Genomic DNA, 17,500 nt, shown 5'->3' on the forward strand with positions numbered 1-17,500 from the left:
CTCATGGTACGGCAGTAAAGTGTCTTGATTATTACGCAGGAATGAGAGTAAAGTTCCTAGCCATATCAGCCTAGAAAATCGCAACTTTACATTTTCCTGTCGGTCTTAGTGCACGATGTAACTACAGAAGAGTCAAGTTTTAAATAGGAAAAATATCGAAACTCTTTGGTCATTTTTTTTTTAGAAATGCTAATGGTCTTGTCCACTTCAATGATGTATGCTAAGCTATGCTAAAAGTGGTACCGCCAGAACCGGAGATCGGCTGAATGGATTCAAAAAACGGTAAAACTCACAGTTTAACTCTGGGGAGTTGTAAAATGAGCCTATTTCCAAAAAAAGTGGAGTATCCCTTTAACAATCTAAGCGCTGGTGTAAAAACGCACGGCGCAAGTGTACTTAGGGCGTGTACGAAACCACTTCTGCTAGTTTAACGACGGGAAAAATGGTTGGCGGTCCCGGCGCATGGTCTAAAAGGGTTGTCTCTATTCTCTTAATGAGTAATGGGTGTGTTTTAGGTGCAACGTGCAATAAACCAATCAGAGTCTCATCTCACATTCCCTTTAAGAGCCAGTTGCGCTCAGTTGGCGGATTCGCTTTTTACATGGCGGAAATTACAAGCGGAAAAACTGAACGCTTCTCTAGCGAGGAAACGGATCTGCTCGTGCTCGAGGTTAAAGCTGTGTGTGTTTGTCTGTGAGGTTACGTACACAATAATAATCCTTTACATTGGAATCCCTTTATTTTTAATATTTGGCATGTTGGTGTGCTGCTGCGTCTATAGGTGCACATTACTAACGCGCTCTTTAAATAACAAAAAATACTGCGCCATTGACTTTAGATCAGGTTTCTGTTGGTCAATGGCTCAGTCTATTTCAGTTCCTCAAAATAGCAACGCGTCATCAATGCGTCCGAACACACACCTCGTTTTCAGACCAAGCACGCCCATGGGCGCAAATGCATTTGCTATTTAAAAAACGTGGCGCAGGACGTGAAAAATGATAACTGCGTCGGGCAGAAACTAGCAAAAAACACTTGCGTCGTGCCAGTTGTATGATAGGGCCCATAGACGAGTGTGCGAGGGCTCACCTTGCCAACGGCGTCCATGTCGAGGCGCAGCGGAGCGGGTATGTTGCGTATCCGGGGCGTGTTCGGCAGATGTGGCGACGTGATTGGCTGCGAGTCATGTGAGGGGGAAGGTAGGCCGCTGTGGGCGGAGTCTGTCCGGCATTGGCTGAGCAAGTACAGGGTGCCCTGCGAGTGTACCATGTGACCTGTGTGCACCCCCAACGGCTTCAGTCTGGCTCCACCCACCGCGCCTTCGACTCCGCCCCCGCCCAGCCCCACCGTTTCCAAGGACTCCAGCGAGTGGGCGTGTCTCATGCTGTCAATCACTCGGCGGAGGCCTCGCTCCTCGACCTCTCTCTCAATCACATCTACGCAAGTCCATCGACCGCGTTTGTACGGTTCTCCCGGTCCCTGGTCCAAACGCACCACGCGAAACCGCGACGCCCCGCTCGAGTCCAGCGAATTCTGCTTCCTAGTCGTGACGGGCGTCGACGGCTGACTAGAGCTTTGTTGCGTCTGGAAGGCGGAGCTATGACGGAGTAACGGACCATTGGATAAAATTTGAGTGGGCGATGCAGTCTGGCTTCTGGGGCTCCGCCCATGGGCGGGGCCTCTTGCTGAAGTGGGCGTGGCTCTTTGACTCCCAGGGCTGAGTAACTCCGTCAGATTGTTCTCCCCAGATCCCTGATTGTAATCCGATGTAACACTGGTGATTTGAAAACCGCTCCGTTTCTTTCCACCACTCATTCTTGGACTGAGCGTTAGCGAGCGGTATAACGTTATCCTTAAGCGCTCAAAGCTCGATCGTTGTTCATTATTTCTCTGGCTGAGAAAGAAAAGAGTGAAAGAATCTCTCTAAGAAATGGATATCCAAACCATTCCAAAGCACTGGTTTTCTTTCACTCAGTCTCTAGGGTGGATCTGGATCTGATAAACCATATTTTTTGTCCTTAGGTGAACTCACAGGTACGTGGTAAAATCTGTCGAAACCGAAAAAGTTCAATAAATCACATTTATTCCATTGAGCTTGGCAATCTCTCCTCCTTCTCCCTGCGGCTGTTTGGAGTATTTCGACTACAGTAACAAGAGCAGTTTCTCAGCCCAGCGGTTGCGCAAGTCTCGGCTCTGATGGCTGTTTCCTCTGGCAGGCGTGCAGTGTGTGCGTTCACAGCTCAGGACACAAAAAAGAGACTCATAATCGCCATGCATGCACAGATTTGATTATTTCAAGATCAAACAGCCCATTCCAAAAGATGTTAGCTAAATAAACACCATGATTAGGGCGTTTTGCATGATTATGTCCTGCAGCTTAATGCCTGAGCGTGTCAGGACATTATGATTTTTTTTAGTTCTGCAGGACAAGTTTGGTAACTATAAAAACAAGAAGTTCTGTTTCCGTCAACTTTCTGCTAGCGTCTGGTGACAAAACACTCAGCAACTTTAAGAGAAGAACCTGGAAAAGAGTCAAACTCAAACACAGTGTCTGGAGTTTCAGTTCTGAATGCTCATTTGATTCAAATTATAAGTGGATCTTGGTTTTAACTTAAAAAAAGATCAAACACACAACTTTAGGAGTAAAACTGGGATGCAATCCAAGTTTAAATGTAACAATTCTGGCTGTGCATTTGATTCAAATTAGAAATGATCATTCTTTTAACTTCAGATTAAAACTAGAGCAAGTTGAGAAGCTTGTCAAACTTGAATAGAACATTCAAAACTTTAAATGTTACAGTTGTGACATTCAAATTAGAAATGAACCCATGCGTTTCATCTCAAATTAAAACTAGAGCAAGTGGAAAAGTTATTTGTAACAGTTTGAAATACTTTAAAGAGGGGCTACTGCAAAGAATCAAACTCAATCACAATCAAGTGCGGATTTACAGTCTCATTTGATTTGAATTAAAAGTGGATCATGCATTTAACTTAAAATTAGAACTAGCGTAAACAATTACCAACATTAAGAGTAAAACTTGAATAGAAACTCGAAAACTCACATTTGATTTGAATTATCACGCTTTTAAACCTTAAATTAAAACTGGAGCAAGTTCAACAACTTTGTGTAAAAGCTCAAAACACTCAGCAACCTGTAAGTATAAAACATAGAATCAAACTCTACATGTTACAGTTCTGTCTACATGATTTAAAGGTGGTGCAAGCTTTTAATCTTTAAGTACAAATGGGTGCCAAACTCCCGATGTCCCGCACATTAAAACTCAAACGATGCCGATACTCTGAGCAACTTTAAGAGTAAAATTGATAAACTATAAATATTACATTTCGGGCTGCATGGGGTTGATTCGAATTAAAATTGGAATCACTGATTCGGAGTAGAAATGACGTCACAGAACAAGCACATGCACGCGCGCTCCTCTATCCCCTTAAGCAAATACCCGCATACGTGCGCACAGAAACAGAAGCATTGCACAACACTGTTGCAGCCCAAAACCTGGCATTTACTTACACTAAACTAACCCGCATCAGCTCAATATAAGACAAGAATCAGAGCAGTTCGATGTCAAAAAGACACATTACAATAGAGGAAAGCTGTGCAGGACAGATTTCTGGATCTGGATTTAACCTGAGCCCAATAGAAATGTGAATTAGGACCGAATTTAAGACAGAGGCATTCTGTAATCCCATGAAGAAGTCAAATTGTAGAGATTTTGTGAACTTAAACACACTAGAGACAGCTCACATGTTGCGTCCACACCTAAAATCCCTGGAGGAGGAGAAAATATTCCGTTAAACTAAAATCAGAAAGAGAATAAAAAAATCCCTTTAGAGTCAAGGAGACTGATTCAGATTGATCATCCACACCCGAACAGTTTGTTTATTCTCCATCAGTTTGCATCAGATCCACCCCTAATAAAGTAAATTACGAGTCACACAAACTCCTCCGGATCTCTCGGTTCAGTCGCAGAAATCCCGCAGCTTCGGTTCTCTTGTTGAGTTCAGGAGTGGATTTGCTTTAAAGCGACACTAATGAACTCAGATTTACAGATTAATTCTCCTCCAACGAAACTGTTGACAACTTTCCATCACCCGGAAGTTCCGCCTCCGTTCCTGCGACAGGATCCTACTATGAGGAAGGCATTGCTCATTAATATTAATGAGGCTACGCGGCTGGACTCAACCAATCAGCGACCGAGTTAATATTCATGAGATTCGCCTTCGCTTTAGTACGATTCATAATTTCGACACACACGCTTACAATTCACTTATTTTAAGCAGGAGAATTTAACAGTAGTCAAAGCACAGACCATTAGACTTTACAAAAATATAACTCAAAGAAAGCCTCAAAATACGTTTGAATCGGTGAGCAAAATAAAACGAAATCAAGTTTAAGAAATGTAGGTTCGCATTGCCACCTACCGACTATTTCAAGTAAGAAGGCAATTGAAGAAATGATTAAAAAAATAAATAATACAATTAAACAGATCCTATTATAAAAAGTACCGATTTATTTGTTTTCCTATTTTCGTACAGTAACATATGTCCCCATTCAATCAATTCACATTTCCTGATTAAAAACAAATGTGAGAACAATAGAGCCAAGATGTAGAAGATTTACAAGAGCCCAAAGTGTTAATAAACATCATAAAACAGATATCTTTCAATACATTGACAATATACAGCAATAGTTATGTCATGAACACATCTGTTCAACTCTAATTTGCATCACGATTTTATTTGCAAAACCACGTTCTGTTCTGTCAGGACTAGATGTTAAAAACATTGTAATAATGATATCCTTAATATTTTGAATAGGTAGTAATATTTAATAATAGTATTAAATCACTAGGTTGTGTTATTTTATGAATATACTCACATTTCGGTGTTACACTGCTACATTCACTGCACAACAAAACCCTTCTCGTCTTATTGCTTAACTATATAGCAAATGCATTTACTTCCATGTGTTGCAAAGATTCAGAAATCGACCATTAGCATGCAAGAATATGTTCATTCTGATCCTGATGAAACCACAAACAGTGCAACAAAATCAGTCATGATGATTGTGATAATAATCCGTGACAGGATTTTTTTAAAGTTAGTATTGTCTTTTTGTAGTGTAACTTTAGTTTCTTGCATCCTCATCCTCATCATCAGCAGCATTGAGAATTTAATATCAGTAAAACACAGGTCAAATGAAGTTGAGATGTTTGTCTTCTGGGATGCCGTAGTTTTGCTTATTCTCTTCAAACAGTTGCGTCAGACCCTACAAACACAGAAACACATGTTGGAAAAGATGCATATTAAAGATTGTAAAATCATAAAGCATCTGTGGAAATGTGCATTTGATTCACCTTCATGTAGAGAGAGTGAAGAGTGTCAATGTCGTCTTTATTGGGACACGGAGTCTGAGTCACAGGGATGGGGCGTCCGACTACAGACACACACACACTGAGTTATAACATGATCACACAGGCAGGAGTCAGTATGACCTCACACTGATCTGGACTCATTGCCCTTCATTTTTAACCGAAAAAGTACATTTTTTATGTTTTACTTCATTGGAATGGTACGAAACTTGGTAAAGGTTTATGTTAACACACAGAAAGTCCTGGACATGTTTCGAGAGGGTAAAATGGTCCTGAAAAAAATCTTCACACTTCAAAAATGAGCGCATTGGAAATTAATAAGAGACGAATTCGATTTTTTTGAGATATCTCAACCTCAAATTTGGAACACAACTTGGCTTTGATTTATGGCGTTGATTTTTCTCACAGTTTTATAGTAAAAACATGTTTTTGAAAATATACATTTCATATAAAAATTTTAAATAGTATTTTTGTGCATTTTCCATAACAATAAACGTAAAATTCAGTAACTTTTTACAACTTTCTTCACGTCGGTAATAATCTGCCAAGTGTCGTCTTTATAAAGAGATCAAACTTCAGTCTGTTGCTCTAAAGCATTCGAGATTTACCACAGTTTAAGTTGGACATTTATTTTCAGGTCTATGCTCAAAAAGTGAATAAATGGATTATAAATACAGCATAAATATAATTCAGTTCCATAAAATCCCCTAAAAATCCAAAATATTAAATAAAAAACATTATCAAACTAAAATATAGTACATTCATGTCATTGAAATCAATTTTTTTTTTTTGACCGACACACAAAGAGCACCAGAAACATCTAGATGTGCTGTACAACACAACCTCAGGTGTAAGTGTGTGTGTATGTGTGTATGGGTTGAGTGTGTGTATGGGCTGAGTGCAGAGGTGTAGTGGTAAAAAAAGAGGTGGGTAAACTATAAATTCTGGTGGTGGACCACGACGTGGTCACCCGGTAAGGTGGGCCACTGCCTACCGGTGTATGTGTATCTCCTGATGACATTGCTATAGGGAGGGCTCGACATTAAGCCTTTTCATACGCTTGTCCTTCGGACAAGTAAATCTGTCATTCACTTGTCCGAGTAAAAGTTTCTCGTCCGGATTTTTTTTTTTTTTTTGTGTGTGTTAATTTATTCTGAAACAATATTCTCATCAGTGTTCAATTAGCTTTGATATTTAAATCGGCATATTGTAATATTTGCACCTTTAAAGGGCATCCCCTCCCCCAATATTATTAAATGTATGCTTCATCTTTCATTTTAAATTCCTAAATTTGATCAATAAAATTCAATTATTTCGAATAATAAGACACTATAGGGCTGATCAAATTAAATCATTTACACTGAAAAATTACAATTGCATAAAATAATGATATGAAATTGATTTAAATTTACAAATAAGAAACGTTGGAAAGAATGATCTACTTTTAAACATAACACGAAACCGCCAGTAGGTGGCGGCAGGGGACCGTCTTAATGAGCGAGTCACTGATTCATTCATTCAAACAATTTATTCAAACGGCTGATTCATTCAAGATTGAGATGTTTATGAATGGGTCATTGAATCTTTGACTCAATCGATTTGTTCAAAATGATGAATCATTCAGTAATGAAAAATCGCATAGCCTCGAAAAATCGCAACCTGTGTTGAGTGTTCCTGTGAGATGCGCCGTGTTCTGCTGTGATTTTTGTTTGGAACTATTTTCGCTGCTGAAACAGAACAAAAACAGCCAATATTGCATCTAAAATGTAAGTGACTTAATTTTAACTGTTTATTGAACTGTTGTAAGAAATCAATGTCACATTTTCAATCGTGATGGTGTTCAGGAAAAATAATTGAGGTTGCTTAACATATGTTAAACATATAAAAACTCCACATTTAGATTTTTTATAGGCAGTATGTTGTTAACTGAGTGTGTGTGTGCGCTCATTTGTGTAGATTTCTCCTCGAGAGGCTGCGCGAGCGTCAACACCACCACCATCAGTAGCAACAACACTGACAGTAATGCAGCGCAATATGAAAGAGTTCGTCTTAGGTTTAACAACCTATGAAACTAATAATTAACAATAACTAAAACGACATAAGCTTAATTTATAGCGATTTAGAGGTGGATAAACGCAATTTAGAGGTGGATAAACGCAGTTTGGAGGTGGGTAAACGCTATTTCCGAATATTGGGAGGTGCGTAAACGGCGTTTACGTGCGTTTAGCCTCCACTACATCCCTGGCTGAGTGTGTGTATGGGCTGAGTGTGTGTATGGGCTGAGTGTGTGTATGGGCTGAGTGTGTGTACAGGTACAGGTGTATGGACTGAGTGTGTGTACAGGTACAGGTGCATGGGCTGAGTGTGTGTACAGGTACAGGTGTATGGGCTGAGTGTGTGTATGGGCTGAGTGTGTGTATGGCTGAGTGTGTGTATGGGCTGAGTGTGTGTACGCACCCACGGTGTGTATGGGCTTCCGGTAGGGCAGCAGGCCGAAGCTGTACTGGAAAACCCCCCTGGCGTGGAACAGAGGCATGGCCACGCCCATCATCCTCTGGAGGCGGTCCTGCACGCGCCGGAGGGCGGAGCCTGTGGGGTTCTCCATCTGATCAAACAGCTCGTTCTCCCCGAACGAGAAGACGGGGACCAGCCACGCTCTACACACACGAGAAACAGCGTTCAGTGATCAAACCCAGGAGATTCTCTCTCACACACACACACAGACTTACATACTGTAGACTCACACTGACACACAAACGCCTCCAGACACTCACACACACACACACACACACACACACACACACACAGACTCACACTGACACACAAACGCACACACACACTGACACACAAACACACACACACAGACTCACAAACACACTCTCACACACAAACAGACTCACACTGACACACAAACTCACATACTGTAGACTCACACTGACACACAAACGCATTCTCACACACACACAGACTCACATACTGTAGACTCACACTGACACACAAACGCCTCCAGACACTCACACACATACAGACTCACACTGACACACACACACACACACACACACACACCCGTGTTTGAGGGCCAGTTTAACGAAGCCTTTGCGCTGCATCAGCTGAAGCGTTACAGCTCCCGGTCGCGCATCGAGAGACTCCGGAGCTCCTCCCACTGCGATCACGGCGGCTTGACCTCCACCGGGATGACTCAACAGGTGACTCGCACTGGCCTTCTCACTCGACACCAGCCCTGCAGAGGTCAGAGGTCAGGGTCAGAGGTCAAGGTTCAGACCAAGAATCTTAGTTCATTATTTGTTGCTATAAAAATGGGAATGTGACGTCATGATTGACAGCTGTGATTGACAGCTTCTCTAAAAGAAGTTACTGAGTTACCAACAGACTTTTTGGGGGAAAAAATTGGATGTCCATAACTGTTTATTTCACGCAGTGAACTTTGTATGAACCGTTATTGCGGGAGTGAAGGCGGGACCTTGATATCGCGACTCACGCTCACTACTGGGCAGAATCAGGTCCCAAATCAGTGCAAGGTGTCAGCGCCATATCAGGACTTTGGCGGCTTCACTGTTCACCAATGGAAGAGAGTGAAGGGGCGTCGTCCATGGTTCAGTCGCACCTTCACTACAGGGACAACCTTACCGAATAGAAACCCGCCCATCAACAACAAACTGAACGAATGAGGCACGTGATTAGCGGTTTCCATACAATGTTGCGAAGTAAACTGGGAAAAATTGGAATATCACATAAAACATTTGCAAATAAAGCACGGTTTGATCACAAACTGAATAAATGCAGCATTTCTTTAGCTATATTTCAAATTACACGTGCGAAAATTTTTTATATCGCATAAAAAACACCTTTTCAACAAACTGAACGAACGTGATTTCATTAGCTGTTTCCATACAAAGTTGCGAATTAAATTTAAAAAAATTGTAATATCACATAAATCATTTGCAAATAAAGCACGGTTTTATAACAAACTGAATAAATGAGGCATGTCGTTGGCTATATTTACATTCAAAGTTGCGAATTACACTTGTGCGAAAATTGGAATATCGCATAAAATATTAACGAAAAAAGCACCTTTTTCCCATCAAAAACAAACTGAACGAACGTGATGTCATTATCGGTTCCCATCTTAAGAAAGATGGAAAGTAAACTTGTGCGAAAAAATTAAAATATTGCATAAAACTTTGCGGATAAAGCAGTTTCATAACAAAAAAAGGAAAGTAAAAAGGCATATCAGTAGTTGTTTCCATTTAAAGATGTGAATTAAATATGTACGAAAATAAAATCGCGTAAAATATTTGCTAAAAAAGCACTTTTTCATCACGAACAAACTGAACGAACGTGATGTCATTATCTGTTCCCATCTAAAGAAAGATGGCAAGTAAACTTGTGCGAAAAAATTAAAATATCGCATAAAAACTTTGCGGATAAAGCAGTTTCATAACAAAAAAAGGAAAGTAAAAAGGCATATCAGTAGTTGTTTCCATTTAAAGATGTGAATTAAATATGTACGAAAATAAAATCGCGTAAAATATTTGCTAAAAAAGCACTTTTTCATCACGAACAAACTGAACGAACGTGATGTCATTATCTGTTCCTATCTAAAGAAAGATGGCAAGTAAACTTGTGCGAAAAAATTAAAATATCGCATAAAAACTTTGCGGATAAAGCAGTTTCATAACAAAAAAAGGAAAGTAAAAAGGCATATCAGTAGTTGTTTCCATTTAAAGATGTGAATTAAATATGTACGAAAATAAAATCGCGTAAAATATTTGCTAAAAAAAGCTCTTTTTCATCACGAACAAACTGAACGAACGTGATGTCATTATCTGTTCCTATCTAAAGAAAGATGGCAAGTAAACTTGTGCGAAAAAATTAAAATATCGCATAAAAACTTTGCGGATAAAGCAGTTTCATAACAAAAAAAGGAAAGTAAAAAGGCATATCAGTAGTTGTTTCCATTTAAAGATGTGAATTAAATATGTACGAAAATAAAATCGCGTAAAATATTTGCTAAAAAAAGCTCTTTTTCATCACGAACAAACTGAACGAACGTGATGTCATTATCTGTTCCTATCTAAAGAAAGATGGCAAGTAAACTTGTGCGAAAAAATTAAAATATCGCATAAAAACTTTGCGGATAAAGCAGTTTCATAACAAAAAAAGGAAAGTAAAAAGGCATATCAGTAGTTGTTTCCATTTAAAGATGTGAATTAAATATGTACGAAAATAAAATCGCGTAAAATATTTGCCCAAAAAGCACTTTTTCATCAGGAACAAACTGAACGAACGAGGATGTCAGCTATATTTCCATCTAAAGTTGTGAATTTAAAAAAACTCCAAAATGAAGCAGTTTCATCACAAACGAAGTGAACAAATCAGGCATGTCATCAGCTGTTTCCATACAAAGTTGCGTATTATACTTGTGTAATATTTTTTTTTGAATATTGCGTAATATATAGAGTATAGAGTATTAGAGTTAAATATATAAATTATAGAGTAATATTTTTACTCTATATCCAAACATTTGCATAAAATACGGATGGAAACAGCCATTCTGAACAAAGAGTTGTTCATAAAGTGAAGGAACGAAGACTCTCGGTTCGGTGTTCGAATCTTCCCAGTGTATCAGCGGGGAGAGAGTGAGGTGGACGAGGAGGAGCAGAAAGTCCACAGATCATATCATATCTTCTGCGTAGAATCTCTTTCACTGATTTACACAATCAACCCGTGACACTGTTCCTGTGTGAACTCTGGCACACACTGACCCTCGGCTGAAGAAACACCGGCACTGGGGAGACTCAACACACATCACGTCTACTGACACTTGTGCTTTTACATTCATTTCTTTCACTTACACCAGTAAATAAGCACATTTAAACTCACAAATAATGTGTTTTTTTGTTTCTGTATTTCGCATTCTCAAAAAAACACTTTTTTTAACAGTATTACAAAAAAAAAAAAGACTTGGTACTTTACAATAAATGTATATATATATATATATATATATATATATATATATATATATACACACACACACACACACACACACATATATATATATATAATTATTTAAAACAAAGTTGTCCTACAATTTTTTTTTAAAAATGTCCTTGAGGAGTTGATAGGCCTACAATAACCTTAACCTTAACCTTAAAATGACAAAAAAATAATTAAACAATTAAAAAATATTAATAACAGACTTTTGCTTCTTTCAGCTATACAGCTGAAAGTATAATATATATATATATATATATATATAGTTATTATTTTGATTTTGTTTTATTAATCAAGTCTATTAACTTTAACAGCCCTAGTTTCTATATTTTAGTTATTTTTGCCGCCTGCAAAATCTCCATGAAAAGTAACACTTTACAGTAATTAACATTAGTAAACTATATTAGTTAAGATGAACTAACAATGAGCAATACTTCTACAGCATTTCTTAATATTAATGTTAATTTCTACTAATGCATTTTTAAAATCAAAACTTGTATTTGTTAATGTTAGTTAACTAACACGAACAAACTATTTAATATTAAACTTTAACAAAGATGAATAAATTCTGTCAAATGTATATATCTCTCATATTTAGATCATCATATGTTAACTAATGAGATCTTCTGGTAAAGTGTTACCACAGGAACATACGAAACATTCATTCTGCTGACAAAAGCTTGTGTGTGTGTGTGTGTGTGTGTGGCTGTATCACCTACTTGGTTCTGGTTCAGGCATTTCCACAAAACACTTTCACAACATCTCATTACACAACAAGGATAAACATCAAGGGCAAACACACACACACACACACACACACACACACACAATACAGTAAACACACACACACTATACAGTAAACACACACACTATACAGTCAACACACACACTATACTCAACACATACAGTCAACCCACACACTATACTCAACACACACACACACACACACACTATACTCAACACATACAGTCAACACACACACACACACACACACACACACACACACACACACACACACACACACACACACTATACAGTCAACACACACACACACACTATACAGTCAACACACACACACACTATACAGTCAACACACACACACTATACAGCCAACACACACACACTATACAGTCACACTATACAGTCAACACACACACACACACACACACACACACACACACACACACACCTCCGCACATGATGTATTCTCTGAAGAAGGGGACTCTGAACCAGAAGGGCAGCATCAGCAGGTACGGCGTGAGTCCCGGGAACATCTGGGAGAATCCGGACGCTTCCGTGCAGAAGTTCCCGAATCCCCCGGCCACCAGCACTCCGTGAGGATGAAACCCGAACAGGTAATTATTCCGAGGGTCCAGATCCGCTGTCTTCACCAGCTAGAGAGACGAAGAAGCGAAAGCCGTTCACTGAACACAGATCTGGCATGCTGGGAAACAGACCTCGGGCTCGATTCATCTCAGATTATTGTAGAAGAGAAGCAGTCAAAGTAAAAAAAGTTTATATTTATATACAAAATATATATTTTACTAAATAATTTGGACTCTAAAATCAAAGCCAAATGTCCAGGGCCTAAAATTAAAGGGGTCGTATAATGGTACATGCACTTTTACAAGTTGATTGTACTGAAATGTGTGTTGGCAGTGCCTGTACACAACCATCATATAATGATAAAAATCCATCCAGTGGTTTTGTTTTAATCTCCTTATATGTTTTCTCCTGCCTCAAATCCAGCCGTTCGTTTTTGTGACGTCAATAAAACGGACGCCCCTCCCACGATTGTTGATTGACGGGAGCGTTTCAACACAGACCCGCCCTCGCACATGAGGTAGCTGTCAATCATAGTCTGCGCGGCGCGGACCGGACCGGCGCGGTCATCGTTGATATGCTGGAGCACTGTCTATGAGCAGAATGGCGTCTAAGCGATTGTGGTGTTCTGTTCTTGGGTGTAATAACGAACACAGTCATTTTAATGTTCCTGAATCCGAACCGCTGAAGACGCAGTGGCTGAGTTTGTTCTCGAAGGGAATATTCCCCACGAGCAACGTCAATGCTCTCATGTTTGCGCAAATCATTTCTCACCAGACTGCTTTATAAACGAGGGTCAGTATAAAGCTGGATTTGCTAAGAAGCTTTGCTAAAAAGGATCGGTACCAGATATTCGTGTTCCTGCTGAACCTCCAGAAGAACGGAAGTGAGTGAAACGTTTTATTAAACTTTATATTAATATATTAATCTTTGCAAATCGCTAGCTGCACGCTTCACAATGAATGCGTCTAAGGTTTACACTCACTCAGGGTACATTACGGCATGTTTTCTATGTATGACGTTCTCAATATAATTCATAATTCCACGTTTATACTGAACAACGCGTTATGGTTATTGTGTTATTGTGTTACAAACGGTTTATGGCACAGAACAGAGGGGCGGAGTCAGCAAAGCTCATGATCATTTAAAGGCATATGCACTGAAACGGCGTGCTGAAAACAGAGCTGTTTTTGACCAGGTAAAATAAGTGTTTTCTTACAATACTAATGAGAATTTTTAATTAAAGTATTTTACAAACTTTTAATTTAGACCCTAAAGAATCATATTAGCTTGTACAAAAATGGCATTATATGACCCCTTTAACACTCTTTCACGTCTCGGTTACACAAAATAATGCCAAAAACAGTGAGTATGCTAGTAAACACAGTCGGTTATGTGTTAAGTGAACGTAAACTGTTGAGAAAGGAAACGCACACTCAGTATCAGTACATTGGATCCGTGGCCCTTGCATTCACTCTTGAAGAGACAGTAGCCTAATATGCCTGCTGTGTGTGTGTTTAATGTTAATCAAACAACAAAAGAGACAAAACCACTCACTGCTCTTGAAGCACTGTTCATCAAGCACTGTTTATTTCATTAGTTATATTGTATTTATTTGTGCTTTTGTTTGTTATTTGATTATTTGTTATTATTTTATTATTGACTGTTTATTTGTCTTTAAGTAATTTTTTAAGTAATTTTAGCTATGGTATCGAAACTGAAGTAGATAATCGTGAGTTTTTTTAACTGGTATCAAATATTTTGGAGTCAATTCTGCCAGTTTTTGCAAAAACAGTGTCATGGCCATTGGCAGGTGTGGCAAAACGTTAGTTTTAGTGCTCCAAATTTGAGGTTAATATCAGAAAAATTGACGTTCCTGTGAGATTTTGTTCAGGCGCTGTCCCAAAAATAGCCACCGGGCGGCAAACACGCGATTTAAATAGTTTTGAAACGTGTTCTCCTTTCACAAATTAATACATTTCAGTCACAATATCACTTTAATATCACAAAACAGTCACCAAATATGAACCTCGAGTCTCAGACCTTTCCAATGATATGCGTTTAGTCGAAATTAGAAAACGATTTGACTATCAATGTATTTATTATTTATTTATGCCATATCAGCAACAAGGCTATTTTCATAGCGAAAACAGAATAAACAACATAATTCATCCAATTAACTATATACAACATTTCAGGTTAATACAAGATAGAAATTCTAAAATACATTCAGGTGATTTTAACTAATAAATAAAATAGTGCAGTAAATTATGTATAATTTGAAACATGACACCGCCCACTAGGGGGAGGAACCTGCTTAAATGTATTAAAGTACAGTTTCAATGATAACGCGATCAATTTTGTATGAATTTTCAGTGTTTGGGCGTTGACATGATACCTATTTTTTGATGATTACTGAAAAATGCTACAAAAGCACGTCAAGTGTGAATCATTCACTGAACAAATGCTCGTATAAACTCACTGTGATGGGGAAATATTCCCGAAAATACATCCACATGCGCCAGCTTCTGACCCACTGTGACCTCCGACCCCCACATGAGGGCGTGTCCCTGTCCAGATACAGCCAACCAGCGTACAGCGCTCCCAGAATCCACCAATCACTGACACACAAGAGCACGAACGCAGCCAGACAGACCTGAGCTGGAGACAGAGAGACGAGTGTGTGTGTGTGTGTGTTTATGATTTATCACAGGCGAACAGTGTGACTGAACTCTAGAGCGATGTGTGTTTATTAGTGTGTTTGAACTCATGTCAAACATTTAGACAGTTCAGACACACAATGTAACTAATGTTGCTGTGGACGGACTGACCGCTGGCGCTTTAATGGTTTCAGGTTCAGTTCTGATCACCAAACACACCGAGCTCCAGATTCACGTCATGTTATTGTGGATGAAAGTTTCTATCCCGGTGTTCAAGGTCGAACGATCAAGAAGTCTGGCCTATATTTCACTCTAATTCAATAAGATAAAACATTATTTTAGGGGTTATTTTGCATCGTGAAGTTATTTTCATGACAATCATGTCCACTGTAATATGAGAGAGAAAAAAAACATACCAGTATTTCAGGATAAATAAGCAGATTAACCTCACAAATTATCAATAATGTAATTAAGTCATTTAAGTTTTTATTTTGTTTCTGTATTTCTCTTTATTCTCACTAAAGCAGTATTACAGAATAAAATATTAATATGGTACTTTTTTGCACTGCGAATTTGTTTTCATAACAATTATCTAGTCTAGTGCAATATGTAAAAATATAATTCTAACTTAATTTGATTTAATTTACTTTTTTCAACTTAATTGCCTAGTGTCGTAAATGCATAAACTTGTAGCCAGTATTTACTTTAGACAATATAAAATATGACGCTTCTGCTTAAGATTCACCATATTAGAAAGAGAAAGTCTATTTCTACAAATATCCACTTTAAAATAATCATTTATTTTGCATTGTGAAGTTATTTTCATGACAATGGTTTCCTGTAAAAGGCATAACTGTACCGTCGAGTCGAGTGAATAATACAACTGTGCATATCATGGTTAAGTCACGTGTTAATGCAAAATCCTTTGATTTTGGGATAAAATACAATGCAGCTGCTTATTAGAAAAAGAAATCTGATTTACAAATATCCACTTTTAAATAATACTTTTTTAATATGAAATCATGGCCAAAGCTTTTGCTCTACTGACAAACAGAACAAAACAGACACACAAGATAACGTTGGAAAAACACGTATCTTTGCAGATATAAATATGTTCATCATTCCTTAATTCTACAGAACATTATTATATTATTAATGATGATATGAGACACTCACCTAGAGCCAAGAAGCTGAAGACCCACTGCAGAACTGCTGCTGTCTGAATGCGCCTGCGCAGAGGAACATGCAGAGGAGCGAACTCTACCTTCATCTCTGAGGATGAAGAGGAGCTCTACATACACACTCACTCTCGCACACACACACACACACACACTCTCAAACACACCTCATACACACTCAACGCTCATCAACTACACACCCAAAAACACTTTCACGTCAGCTCTCAAAGTCACTTTTTCTTCATCGAAAACTATTTTCGTGTATTATCCCTGTAAGCGAATGTCGGCCCGGGGAGATGTTTGAGATTTTACACTTTGTAAAACTTTATAAAGCTCGGCTCGAGACTCTTCTCCCGTGTCTCTGTTCCGCGTGCCTCTCGGCGAGCGCACAACTCCCAAATATGCAGTGACGTATGCGACCCAGCCCTCTCACCTGCGCCAATCAGATCGCTCGGATCGCGCGATTGATCTGCGCATGCGTGAATCTTCTCGGCGCTTTCCTCGTGCGCTCGGAAGAGGGCGGGCGCGCTCACAAAGTTTATTCAGATTTTGCGTTTAAAAGGAAAAAATAAAGTTATAATATACAAACCAACATCGACTTCAACTTTATACTTGGCTAATAATATTCATATTTATAATGGTAAACCTAACTGATAACATAAAATGAATAAAATAGGCCTATATTTAAAAAAAAAATGTTTAAATTGTAAGGATCCAGCTCACAAACAGAACACTGTATTCTAGGGAAAACATGTTCAGAATTAAATAAAGCAGCCAAACTGATGACTCTTGCAAAAAAGGTGCAAATGAACACCATAAAGATGTACAATATATAATCACTGTTATAAAATAATGCCAATCCAATGGTATAGATCTGTATTTGCTGTTTCATCAGAATGAGATCAGAGGTCATCCGTCACATTCCCAAGAGCCGGCC

General features: G+C 38.7%; 2 protein-coding genes across 2 annotated transcripts in view; both read right to left on the minus strand.

Moving 5' to 3' along the window:
- The window catches only part of zgc:153012 (uncharacterized protein LOC777626 homolog), a 15,842-nt gene extending 13,236 nt beyond the window's left edge, over window positions 1-2,606 (minus strand). Inside the window, exon 1 of the mRNA XM_056237401.1 lies at window positions 1,087-2,606. Within this exon, the coding sequence (XP_056093376.1) occupies window positions 1,087-1,812 (726 nt within the window). The 5' untranslated portion in view covers window positions 1,813-2,606. The remainder of the gene's footprint in view (window positions 1-1,086) is intronic.
- A 2,539-nt stretch (window positions 2,607-5,145) lies between these two features.
- mogat3a (monoacylglycerol O-acyltransferase 3a) lies at window positions 5,146-16,667 on the minus strand. The gene is made up of 7 exons (XM_056237427.1): window positions 16,562-16,667; window positions 15,208-15,386; window positions 12,592-12,796; window positions 8,454-8,628; window positions 7,845-8,044; window positions 5,373-5,452; window positions 5,146-5,284 (listed from the first exon to the last, which is right to left on the minus strand). Exons 1-7 carry the CDS (start codon window positions 16,653-16,655, stop codon window positions 5,210-5,212), a joined length of 1,008 nt encoding a protein of 335 aa, XP_056093402.1. The 5' UTR covers window positions 16,656-16,667; the 3' UTR covers window positions 5,146-5,209.
- Window positions 16,668-17,500: the final 833 nt, after the last annotated feature.

This window comes from Rhinichthys klamathensis, unplaced genomic scaffold (assembly GCF_029890125.1).
Source record: "Rhinichthys klamathensis goyatoka isolate OS25496 unplaced genomic scaffold, OSU_Roscu_1.1 h1tg000486l_1, whole genome shotgun sequence".
Classification (NCBI taxonomy): Eukaryota; Metazoa; Chordata; class Actinopteri; order Cypriniformes; family Leuciscidae; genus Rhinichthys; species Rhinichthys klamathensis.